At 35.6% G+C, this 12,910-nt stretch overlaps 1 protein-coding gene across 7 annotated transcripts in view; it reads left to right on the top strand.

Annotated features, from left to right (window-relative positions):
* TTC7B (tetratricopeptide repeat domain 7B) overlaps positions 1-12,910 on the top strand; it is a 151,915-nt gene that overhangs the window by 106,594 nt on the left and 32,411 nt on the right. For 6 of the 7 annotated variants that reach the window (XM_054827193.1, XM_054827199.1, XM_054827196.1 and 3 more), the window contains 3 exons: positions 770-820; positions 6,445-6,585; positions 12,239-12,441. In XM_054827193.1, coding sequence (XP_054683168.1) covers positions 770-820; positions 6,445-6,585; positions 12,239-12,441 — 395 coding nt within the window. The remainder of the gene's footprint in view (positions 1-769; positions 821-6,444; positions 6,586-12,238; positions 12,442-12,910) is intronic. The other variant, XM_054827195.1, reaches the window with a different exon arrangement.

Below are 12,910 nucleotides of genomic sequence, written 5' to 3'. Positions count from 1 at the left end.
CCACAGAAGTTTAACTAGTTGAAGTCTGACTTTCTTCCTGAAGCATTTGAATAGCTGATTGATTGCTGTTACAGGTTGGGGCATTGTTGAATTGAACTTCAGGCGCCTACTCTATAAACAGGACATCCCAGATAGCATTAAATTACTTGTTCTTTGCAGAGCTACAAGTTAATAAGAACCCACTCAAGAATGAAGGCAAACTGAAAGAATGCAGAAGTCTAAGCATGGATTCCATTATGTAAAGCCCAAGTTTTCCATTTCCAAGCTACCATATCCTCAGGGAAAGGAACTTCCAGCATATGCATAAGAAGTAGTGAAACCATGAAAAAACCCAGATATTGGCATCTTTTATATAGTGTAAATAATTAAAGAAACTTAAAGCTCTCTATCTTTGAGTAAGTAGAAGTTTGCCTAGATGCATGTTAGTAAAGTTACCAGGGCTGAAAATCTCTTGTTCCATATTTTATTAAGTTCAGGTTTTTTTCTAGTGAAAGAAACAAAAGGCACTTTATATTATTGACTTGACTTCCAATTTCTGTTGAGCAGGAACATGATTCTAAAATGTAGCAAAGACTCTATGAAAATATTTATTGTAAACAGTAATCTTCTTATTTCATTTTTCTTATCTTTTGAAACCCTGTAAACCTGATTTACAGTTTGAAGATTATCAGAAATCCTCTGGCTTTCTTGGAGTTCTTGGTTTATATATATAATTTTTTTTTTCCCCTCCTTACTTTGGATTTTAATTTGTGGTTTGATCTGTTCAAAGGCAATCCATCAGATGCTTACTTTCATGGTTTTTACTCCCTTTTTTCAGTTTGTAAGTAGTATTCACTGTGCAATTCTATTAATTTCTTAAGGACTTAAATCACCTTTTCCTTTACCACAAAACATATGTGTTTTGTCCATCAGTAGTGGAAGTCTGATAGTGCGTAAAGCGAGGCTCTTTGCCCATTCAGTCACCCCAAGGGCTGTAATCTTACAAGATCTGAATGCACTCAACTAACACTTGCATTTAATAATTAAAGAGGCAGTATTCATTTCTAGAGGACTGCAAATAAAGTTATATTAGGAAGGTCTTGTATAACATAATGGCCAGCTGCCAGCATGTTGTATTAGAGAAGATTTTATGCCGCTGTTGTTCCTAAGGAAGGATGTTGGTCCAGAATGCAACATTGCCACTGCTGTTATGAGTCGTAATAAACTACTGCTTTCTCTTGTGGTACATGTTTTGCTTGTAGAATAAATCTCTTAAGAGTACACTTTAAAATGATAAAATAATGAAAACAAGCTAAATAAGAGAGATTGAAGAATATAGATCAATAAAAATATCTGCTGCTTTAACCAGGATATGAAATAATGTTGTTCTTCTCTAACCAGTTACATTATAAAGCTGTGTGTTTCATCTTGAAGAGTAAATGATGAGATTTTTTTTCATTTATTACTTTACTTTTTCATAGATTATTTTGAGATAGTACAGGAGACCAATTTGGTGGAGGAGAGAAATGTAAGAAGATAGGTAAAACAGCATGTTTCATAGTGACTAAGCAGAGAAAATCTTCTTTAAAGAGCTGAGAGGATGCTCTATAAATAATGCTGTCCATACCTGACTACTACTATCTCGTTGCTTAACTTTGTACCAAAAGATAAGCTAGCTTTGTAATTTGTGATTGTTAAATATCTCAAACGCTTCATGAATTTTATAGGAAAAATTGTTAATTTTCCTGTTAATAAACCTGCCAATCTGTCTCATCAAATGCATCACCTCAGTGACATATTAGTCCTGCAGAAGGTACTGCCTCTTTGTATCATGCAATTGCTTTTTTTAGCACAGAGTTCTCTCTATGTCACACCACTAATGTTCTCACCGCCAGCTTTATGTGCATGTAAACTTGAAAGCCACTGGGTTTTTTCGCCTTTTCTCCTGCATGAGCATTGCTGTTAAAGCATTTTTTCTTTATGTAAATGTTGAAACATTGAAAATGTGATGAATGTAAAACTGTTCAGTAATATTCTCTTTTACAGTATAAAAAGAAATTCTGTTATAGTGTTTTTGTTAGTTGAGATGAACGTGTTTCATGAAGGATGTCAGCCCATTCTTGTACCCATTTTCAGAAGGAAAATTTGATGAACATAGCAAAGTGATTTTGTTTTTCTCCAAGCTCGTACACCAACTAAGTGCTGATAGAGTCCAAGTTTTAGTTCATGTCCATTAAGCTGCGTTATTGAGAATTTATTGGGAAATGACCAAGGAAAGAACTGAAGAAGTCATAACAGACTTATTTACATAGGGTGACTTATAAATGGTATTTAAAAGATGGGTTTCATGTAGAGTCTCCTGTAATATTTATCTCAAGAGAAGCCTGAAGTAAATAAATTGAACATTTTGTTCTTCACGGAAGTTGAACTGTAAGTGTGACTTGGAAAAGAAAGGTTTCCATGAGATAACTTAACTTCTTGGTTAAATTGTGTTTGTACAAGGCTGTTGGTAGGTTTTCTATTTGAGATTGAATTGAAAAATTGAGATAGCCACAGAGTGTTGCAGATACTATGTTAGTATGGTGAGTAGAAACTAAATTCTGGACAATGCCGTTAGAGGAAACTTGAGTGGGAAGTTATACCTTCTTAGTTTAGAAATGTTTTGTTATGATGAAGTCCTTCTGTCACACTTTGCAGTGTGCAATGTGATTGTGATTCCAGATGTTAATCAATGAGTAATTTAAGTACTGAATTCTAGATCTTGCAAAGACAGTCCCTGTTTCACAGTTGGCCCTTTTAGTATAAACAAGCTTCAGAACAAAACTAAACAAATGAAAGTGAGTGGCCAGGGTCCATTTTGGTGATATATTACTTTTCCAGACCTCATGCTTTTATATTTCAAAATAAACGCTCTTTGCTGCTTCTGGTACTTTGAGGGATTTTTTTCTTGATTCTGAACTGTCACGCTATAACAGCAGGACTAGAAGTTGTCCAGGAAGAGCAAGGATACTTGTGTGCATGAAAGACACGGTAAAATTTTGAACCAGAAATTACTGCTACCCTTTCTGAGCATTTGAAGGAAGGTATAACTAAGTGAACAGTAACACTAAAAGTGAGGATATGTTTGTGTTTGGCTGAGGGTACACAGCCAAAAGAAAGAAAAATACCAATAAGGGTGAGAAAAGAGAGCAGAGCTTACAACAAAACAGAGAGCCACCAAATGAGTAACTGTCTGCATTAGGGTCAGTGAGGCTTCAAGCAGAGTTTCAGATCCACTCTTTACCCTCAGTTTCTCACAAACCGCTATGTATCTTTACTGGTTGTAGTTGGAATTACTACACATTTTACACTTGTAATGTGACTATGAAGATCTGAATCTGGGCACCCCGGGGTTAGAACAAGGAGCCTATTGTTCAAATAAGAAAAGTGTTGAATAAAATTTGGATTTTAGTTGTCTGCAAAGTGAAAGCTTACTAATTGTGTTTTAACAGAAAGAGCCAGAAATGAGTCAGATGACAGCTAATTGTGGCAATACCAAAGAAGCGTTTAGGGGTTAATGAGTTACATCTATCAGCATGAGTGCAATGTACCTGAAAGATGCCTGACTTGGGCAGTGTAAAGAGACTACTCTTGTTTAATAAAAAAAAAAAAAAAAGAGAGAAAAAGAAAAAAGATAATGATGTAAAGATGTAAAAGTGTGATAAAGGATACAGTGGCTGTGCTGATTAGATATGTAAGGCTGTACTGGAAGTCATCCGTCCTCCTTTTGGAAACTGTGTAGCCCTGTGCATGATATCTCTCTTAGTAGCCACTGCAAGGAGGGCTTTTAAAGAAACAAAACCAAACCAAAGAGCCCAGTTACTGATGTTCTTGTGCTGTTTCCCAACATCGTTAAGGTCTCTACATTTTAAATAAGACTGAAGCACGAAGGATTTCAAAGGCTGGGATTTCCAAACAGCCCTCTGCAGAAAATTACACCAAGTTTCTTTGTATTCTGCTCACCATTGATCTTCAGCCTTAAACCCCAAGAATCCACTTATTTGGGATGATATTTAAAGGCAGCTTAAATTTAGTTGATTATGTTGAATAATATGCAGTCTGAGTTTCTAAAACAGTTACTTGGCCCACATTGAATTTTTAGATTGTTAATATTTCTTATTAATATAGAATACATTTTTATATCAGCTGTAGTAATTTAGTGAAAGATGGGAGGTAACTGTTTTCTAGTAGTTTGACTGAAGTAAGGATATTTGAAGACTATTATTTTCTATATGTGTGTGTTTTCTTCAGAGAACTAATTGCTGCAATATGTTAAGGGATACCTTTTTCCTAAACAGGAAATACCAGCCATTTGAATAATAGCACTTGGAAAAAAAATATCTTGAAAGATTTTTTTTTTCTGAAGTTTTTTTCTTTTTTCTGCCACTCAGAATAAAGTCCAGGATAGGAGTTAATTACCATAGGAAGCACTTGCTATCCACACCGTTTTAACTTCATATAGGTGGCACTGCAACTCATAATAATTTTATCACAGTATAGTTCTTTTTTGTATTAGAATTGATGTACAAAAAGTTTTAATAATATATTACCATATGTGCTTTATGGTTAAGTACTAGAGGCTTAAAATCTAATAGCACACTTTCTATATGAAATTACTCGTGGCCTGGCTAGCAGCCAGAGTCCTTGTTTTAAATAATAGAAGATATAGGCCCTTTTTAATACTAAATTGAATACTTGCTTTTCAGAAGGAAGGGATTAGATGATATACTTTGTGTCAGTGAATTGCACCTTTTTTTTTTTTTCAAATTCTTCTGGAGAGATGATGAGGCTCCCTAGAAGTCTAACAAGCGACAGGCTACATTTTCAGAAATGGATGTCAGACAAGAAAAGGATTACTGGTGACTAGTGCTTATTTATGGTACCTTTGCTGGTTTTTTTCTTGGAATACGGTCCACATGCTTTTTGCTTAGACTTCCCTTTTATATTTCTTCAGAAATTAAGCCCTAAAGATAAGACACACAGAATCTTTAGTGAATGTTCAACTCTGCAGGCTGGAGTTTTGAGTTGTTTTGTCAGCCAGTAAAGGAAAGCAAACTCCATGGACAGATACTGCTTCAGATCTTTAGGGCAATTCCTTGTTAATAATGACATAGGAAATTCTAATTATGTCCCGTGCTGCTTTTCCCTTGTTTCTGTCAGTTAAGGGAAACACGATGCACACTTTCACACAAACTTCATCTTCCCACTGATCTGTGTACTACGGATTTCTTCTGCTTTTCTGGTCTGCTGATTTATCTTGTCACATTTAAGAATGTATGTTTTATGTGGGAAATCCCTTCTTGTTAAAATTCTTAGAAAACCTGTGATATTGAGAGTGAGAGTTTCATTTATTTCTTAACTGCTAGGGATGAGGATGAGCTCGTGAGGTGCAGTTCAACCCGTACAGGATTCAATATTTTCTTTTGAGGTACCTGCCATTGCTGACCATTACAGATATGCTGATGGCCTTAGAAGACTTCTCATCTGATCCAATATGGAATATTTCACTTTCATTATTTATTGATCAGGCCTATTCAGTCTGAGATTTTGTGATTTGTAATTATAAAACAACTAGAGATACGCTGAAGCTTAAATGACAAGAAGGAGTGTAGCTTAAAATATTCATGGTCCTGAATTAAAAAAAAAAAAAAATCATGACTAAATACGCTGTCAGTAGTTGGCTATCCAAAGTACAGTTGCCATTAGATATTCTCTAGTCATGGAAGGTTTTTCACTTCCAATACTTTGAAAAGGGTAGTAGTTGCCAATGAGATTCTAATCTCACTTGTAGATGTTTCATTTTAAGAGAATTATCCTTTACATATTATGCTTTGGGAATGTTCTTTATGTGAGGACTTTTTTGCCACCAGGCATTTTAACTCAGCCTTCTTGATTAGCTAAGGTTTACATTCAGTGCAGTTTAATTGTGTATTTGTGATGAGGTATGTTGTGATCATCTTGTATATTTTAGTTCTCTTTTTTGTACTGTTATTAGTCTTAAAATAGTCCTCTAATTGCACTCCACAGAAAGACATAGCAATTACTAACATCAAAGTGCATGTGGCAACCTGAAGATTATAGTGTACTATGCCATCACAAACCTTTTTTTGGATCGTACATTGCCAGAAAAGAGGTGTCGAGTTTAATAGAAAGTATTCATAGTAGCAATCCAAAAATGTGTCAGGTGTAGTTACCGATGTTCAGGGTGTTTTTTATATAGTCTTTCAGACCAGTATAAAAGCTTTCATAACAAGGAAAATTAACCTGACATTTCAAAAAACTTCTCCAAAATGGTACATGTAAATTAAATCTAGAGGAGGGGTAAAACCTTTTGTGAAAAGGGTTACGATTAAATGTTTTATGCAACGTGTATGGCCTTCATTCTTTCTCTGATGGTAATTTTTTTTTTGATTACTTCTTCTACAGGTTCAGTCCATGCCACATCAATAGCAGCTTCCAGAGTGGAGCAAGCACTGTCTGAGGTTGCTTCATCTCTGCAAAGCAGTGCCCCTAAACAAGGTCCCCTGCATCCTTGGATGACTCTGGCTCAAATATGGCTTCATGCAGGTACTGTGAAAGTAAAATTCTTTCTGTTGTTTCTCCTCCCCTTTCTTGATAGCCTAAGAACTTGGAAAAACCTGTTTGTTTCATTCAGAATCTATTATTGGTCATCAGATCAAACTTTTTCCAGGTGTGTGTGTGGCACTGAAGCAAGTCAAGAAATAAAAAGCACATTAGAGTTGCTCGTGTGTAAGATTGTTTATGTAAGATAAGGAAGTAGTTTTATAATGCAGCTGTTAGCAGTTAGATATGGAGTCATATCTTCTGCAGAACAAGGCAACACTTTCTCCCTTATCCACAAAGAATTTAGTTTCTGAAGTACCTTGAATATCATAGTATTTGGAAATTTAGGTGCCCTAATTCCATTGGTTGGAAAAAGATGTTTGTAAGATTATTGAATAGACTTCCTGCAACTAGGAAAGCTTTATCACTGAAAATAAGTAACTCTGCATATGTGAAAAAAAAGGATAGTAGTACTATTGAGCAACCTGTCCCTTGCAACTGTGATCATGAGCTCTCATTCCGCTCTCTTCCTTCTAGCTTCATTAATGTAAAAGTCCCAGGATTTTTTTTCTAAATGTGGAGTCATCTTGCGTGGATTTAGTATTGTTGTGCTACTTCAAGCCTCAAGCTAAATCCAATATCACAAGTGGCTGTTGTATAAATTTTTAATCAGAAAATGATGATTCAGTGTATTTTTACACAGTTAAAAATTTATACCGTGCAGTTGTTTTTATTGATACTTGCATCAGAAAGGTGTAATTTAGAAATCAGTCAGCAATTGTTCTGCTTTGGTCTGCTCGCAGACTTGACTGTTTTTCAGTGACATAATCATTATTTCCTTCATGTTTACCTTCAACAAAACAGTGCAGTATGTCTTAGTGCTTTCATTTACCTATTTTGCATTAACAATTTTATTGTGCGAAAGTCATTACAGGGCAATAATTCCCAGTTATTAATTAATGTTTTAGAGAAAAAACCCAGAAGGTTGGAAAGACAGAGTAATGATAGTCATTAATTTGGGTGTGGAAGGGCTCCTCAAAAGCAATGCAGATTAGAACAAGGCAAGGTTCACCAGGGCACAGTGTAGTCACCTGCCCTGCATCATGGCATCATTGATTTTAAATATTTATAAACCATCACACAGACATCTACAGTAACTCTTAGCATCTATAACGCCGATAATTTCTCAGTCTTCTGTGACAGCTTGTTCCACTGCTTATTCTCTGTTTTTTAATTTTTGTTGGGCATGTCCTGTTGCTGCTTATCCAGTCCGTGCAAGTGACTGTTACTGTTTTGCCCGCAAAGGAGAGTTCTGAACACTCTTTGCTGATTCCTCTGTAGTTCACAACTTAGTCATGTTTGCATCCATGGTGGTCTGCTGCTGCAGTCTTTTGCAGAGTCCAGCTTCCACTCTTAAAAATAGCTGTTTCAGCAGGAATGGTGTGTAGGCCATATTCTTGATTCCCAGCAGGAGGAAGCATGGGTGGGAAGGAGGAGAGAGTTGGGTTGGAGAATGAACTGAAGTGTTAAAAATCCAGGGGAAGGATACAACAAAGTACGAAGAGTGCTCTGACTCTTTGTGTGTGGGGAGCAATGAAACTAAAAAAACAAGAGATGAGAGAGAGCTTCTGTCTGCCTTCAGAGAAGGTACTGCAACCTGAAGTCTACTTCCTCGCCACTTTGGAATGATCCTGTTCTTCATACTTCATGCTGGTGATTTGTGCTGCATTTCAGAGTGTTCAGGTATCCTGTTATTCAGCTACTTGTCCTGCTGCAGTAAATGCCCTGAGCCTCGAGAAAGGCTCTTTACTGTAGGAACATTCAAAATAAAGTTTTCTCTCAGAAGCACGATACAAAGCAGATATTCTGGAAGATATCTTCATCAGTATATATGGGTTACTTGCATAGAAAACAGCGATAAAATTACTTAACACCTCACAGCACATGTTCTTTAAATAAAAGTGAAGATTTACCATTGGGAAATTGCTTCCTTTTTGAGACTCATGCCACATTTAACTGTTTGGCTCCCTGTATCATTGTGCAATGTTTTACTTCTGTGTGTGTGTGGGGGGAATCTTTTAACAAGCTTTAAATCTTAAAATACAAAAATTGAGAATTATTCTTCCTGTCAGATTACAGAGACATGGAAAAGTTACATAAATAAGTTCTAATACATGCAAAACTTAGTGGAATATATTTACCCAAACTAATATATATGATGTGAAAAAGAGAGAAAATACTTGTTCTTATGGATATATAGTGTCATTCCAGCTGTCATTAATGTAAATGAGCATGGCATTCAGTCCAAAGTTGATTTTGCACACAGTAACTGGCTTTTAATTTTTCATCTTGTGTTTATTAATGGACATCTTTTCACTTCTGGACATACAGTGTAAAGGTAGAAAGACTTATTTTAAATGTGAAATAAAATGACTTTTGCAATTAGTACATTCTCCAGTAACTCATTATTAGAAACCAGACCTGTCTCTAAATGATCAATGGCTGTGATGGTCCTTTGAGAAATGCATCAAGACTGAACTCAATATTGCTGTGCAGCTTGTTTGGAAAATAGACTGATTTCTTCATGAAATGCAGGTGTAAGCGTTAGAAGGGTTTGAGCCAGAAGGCATTCTTGGCATTCTCTAGGTGGGGACATTGAGAAGAGCCCATCAGGCTTGGTACCTGGTTTCTCCTCAAACTGCAGCTTTTCTCTGAGATTTTGCTACAAAGTCTGCTGGCACTTGTCAGTTTTCCACAACTGATTTATCTGAATTAGGTTTTTTTCAGTTTGAAGGCATTATCTCAGAATGAACAGCTTTCCTTCAGTTTCAGAAATTTCTTGAATGAACTTTTGTGCTTAACACCCAGCCACAACTTCAACTTTTTATTCATTCTTTCATAGTTTTTCGAAAAGCATCTCTTGGGGTGGCACAACTTCTTGTAGAGATATGAGAAATTATTTTTAAAATAACTCTATAATACCTTTAAACATAAAGGAATTATTTTGTTTAAATTAATACTTTTGGGAAGGTCTGTTAATAACTGTCAAGTTTCACTGCTGCAGTTGGTAAGCAGGACAGCAAGATTTAGTATCTCTTAACGTAAGACTAATTTGTAAGCAGCATTGCAGCCTCTATTGGCTAGTGTTTAAAGCCATTGCTAGTATACTTGTTTCCCCTCAAGGAATATAGAATTTCAACTGCAGTCTGTTCAATTAACCTATCTCTGCATATTTTTCAGTCTAGAATTATTGTGGTAGCAGATAATCACCTACTTAAGTCATTTTTAGTTTCTGCATATTATTTGCTAATAATTATAGCTTTTAGTTAGTACCTTTTATAGTCTGTGTAAATTATATTTTTCCTAACTGTCTTTTCACCAAGCAAGTTGGGACTGTGTATTTAAAACTGTGTTTCAAGTCTGATGATGCTGGAGAAGAGACAATAAAACCAGGAGAGCTCGAATGGTTAGTATTTAAATAATGTAGTGTATTTTATATTCACTAAAATCTTGTTTCTCCCATAGTATTATGGACCATGTAGCTTTTAGAAAAGCACTGAAGAGTGAATACCCAAAGCTTTTCCAAAATATTTTAGGGTCGGTTTTGTTTTTTTTTTTTTCTTTTAAAAAACACCACCTCTCGGTACAATTCACATTTTATGCTGTATGTCCAGATCTCAAATTGTGGCTACAACATGCTCTTTGGATTCTATCAACAGTTAGTAAAAGTAAAATCCTAGAAAAATTTAATTTCTCCCAAATTTTTATTCTTATTTCAAAATGTTATCCCTTCATTATCTTCCAGGCTTGCTATTCTTTAGTTATACAGTACCATCTCTGACTAGGCGAGGTGGTTCTTTTAGGGTTAGGGAAAAAAAAAAAGTGTTGCTGGATCTGCAATTTCATGTGTGTGTTCTTCATGTGGATGAGACATTTTTCCATCAAAAAGCATTTCATTAGTTTCTAAAAATATACTGCATTAATCCATACATCCACATGGACATACTATTTATGTTAGGTAGAAAGTGTTCTGTGAAATCACTGAGTCAACTGAGGGGCAAAATAATACTCTTCTGATTTAAAAAAAAAAAGTGTTCTCCCATCAATATGATCAGGTCTAAAAGGAAGAAAATAATTTACTCCAGCAACCCTACAGAAATCAGTTGAGAAAATAGAAAATGAGTAGGACTTTTAAACTGTGCTTATTCAGCAACTACTACTGAAAATCTGGTTTTTGTTATTCATTGTTATAAATTGATTTTGATGAAAATAATTATGAATATTCACAGCGGGTATCACCTATAAGTTAAGATTTATACTCTGCTGTATGGAAGTTGACTAGTTAGGAATACTGTTAAGTCTGTCTGATGCAATTATCTCGGAAGAAAGCTCCTTTTAAGGCACTCAAACATCAGTCCCATTCAGAGTTTTAGGCATAACACCTAATCCACTACTGAAGTGTGAGATCCTGATCTGACAGCCTTTAAACCAAGGTGGGTGATCTGTACTGTACAGTGAGAAGCATGTCTTGAACAGCGATAGATCACTTTGCTGGTTTGGTGGAGCATTTTGATTTAAACCTTAATCTATAAGACTCTTGTTACAGTGTGATGCAACAGAATGCAGTTATACAATTACTTTGAGGCTCAATTTTTCTAGGGTCTATACCAACATAAAAGAAATAGATAACCCAATCCAGAAACTTTAATATATTTTTTTTCTTGCATTTAGTATCTCTTTATTCCTCTCTTCTCCCACTCTTTTAGCAAGAGATTAAGATAATCCAGCAGGGTAGTGAAATAGCAGTGTTGAAGAGTGTCATAAGAACTATTGAAGGTAAATACCTCTTCTATTGTTAGTTGTTAATCACTTACTGAATGAACCTTTTTTCTCCCTATAGGCAATCTGATTTAGACAAGTGCGTGTCAGGCTACTCAGCTGCTTTCATCAGGAGTGATTTATGTTAAATTAAATATAGCTGTTTTTTTTTTTTTTTTAAGCCACAGAGTTAAATGTTCTTAGCTTCTGGAGGGTATCTTAGATAAAATACTTGTAAATATAAACAAGTTTTGTCAAATCAGAACACTAATTAAGCATTGCACGTGTTCTGCTAACCTAATTAGGAGACTTTTTATATCAAATAACATTACATTTCTTTTAAAATGCTCTGAAGTAGGAAACTTAGAACCAGGCTTGCCATTTAGCGATTGGTAGCTGGAGCAATTACTACCGCTTCCTTAACGGCTGACACATAAAATTCAGAAAGCCTCGTAATTATTTGTGTTCTCTTACCTACTGTAAGGATCTCTGTGTGCTGTTTTGTGTTGGGTTTTGTGTTCTTAAATAGTACTGGAATACTGGCATGCTCACGTCTTAAAAATAAAACTAAAATGAAAAAAATCCCAGACTTCAGTTAAAAATAACAAACAGCCATTTAGAAGTTCAAACTCCTAGTACATTTAGAAAAGCAACTTTCCTGAAAGAATAATTAATTTAAAATCATTTACGTAATAATTTCTCGTAAGCGGCAGTATTTTTGGAGGAAAATAGCCTTTGCTTAGAAGGAAACTATTTACAAATACAGCACATGTAACAACATCTAGTCATGGTACGATGAAGCAAGAATCATTCATTGGTCCTCGCATTCCTTCCACAGCTGAAGTCTACATAGGAATTGGGAAGCCTGCTGAGGCCACAGCGTGTACCCAGGAAGCAGCTAATCTCTTTCCGATGTCGCACTATGTCCTCTACATGAGAGGTCAGGTGGCTGAACTTCGTGGAAATATCGATGAAGCCAAACGCTGGTATGAAGAGGCCTTATCTATTAGTCCTACCCATGTGAAAAGCATGCAGAGGCTGGTAAGTCTTGAATCCACGTTCATAAATACTTTTGTCTCAATTTATGATAGTGTATTGTGAAATTTTAACTTGACATGGGGAACCCATAGGTTATGAGTTTTGAATCTATGTTCTATTAGCAAAATAGCTTTGGAAACAATCTATTCTGGTGTTTTAGTCTCTCTTCTGTGTGTATTGGGACATTAAAAGGATCTGCAGCAATAAGGCTATTTCAGTCCTAACAGAGACTGCAGTAGAAGAAGTCATTTGCATCTGCCTAATTTGCAGTGTTGTTGGGAAGGTGGCTTATGGGTAAGAGAAGAGGTGGATACTGTAGTCTAGAGGAAAGACCATTCATTCTGATATCTAATTCCAAACTAAAAGTTGAATTCTACATGTTGATTGATTGCCTTCATGCTATGTGATTTCTTGGATTTTTGAAAGGTAGGGAATCAGTCTTGCCCTCAAAGGAGTGTGTAGCTTTAAGTAC

Source organism: Grus americana, chromosome 5, assembly GCF_028858705.1.
Source record: "Grus americana isolate bGruAme1 chromosome 5, bGruAme1.mat, whole genome shotgun sequence".
NCBI classification, from domain to species: domain Eukaryota; kingdom Metazoa; phylum Chordata; class Aves; order Gruiformes; family Gruidae; genus Grus; species Grus americana.
Note: the sequence above shows the minus strand (reverse complement) of the source record. Positions and strands in the feature narration are given on the sequence as shown.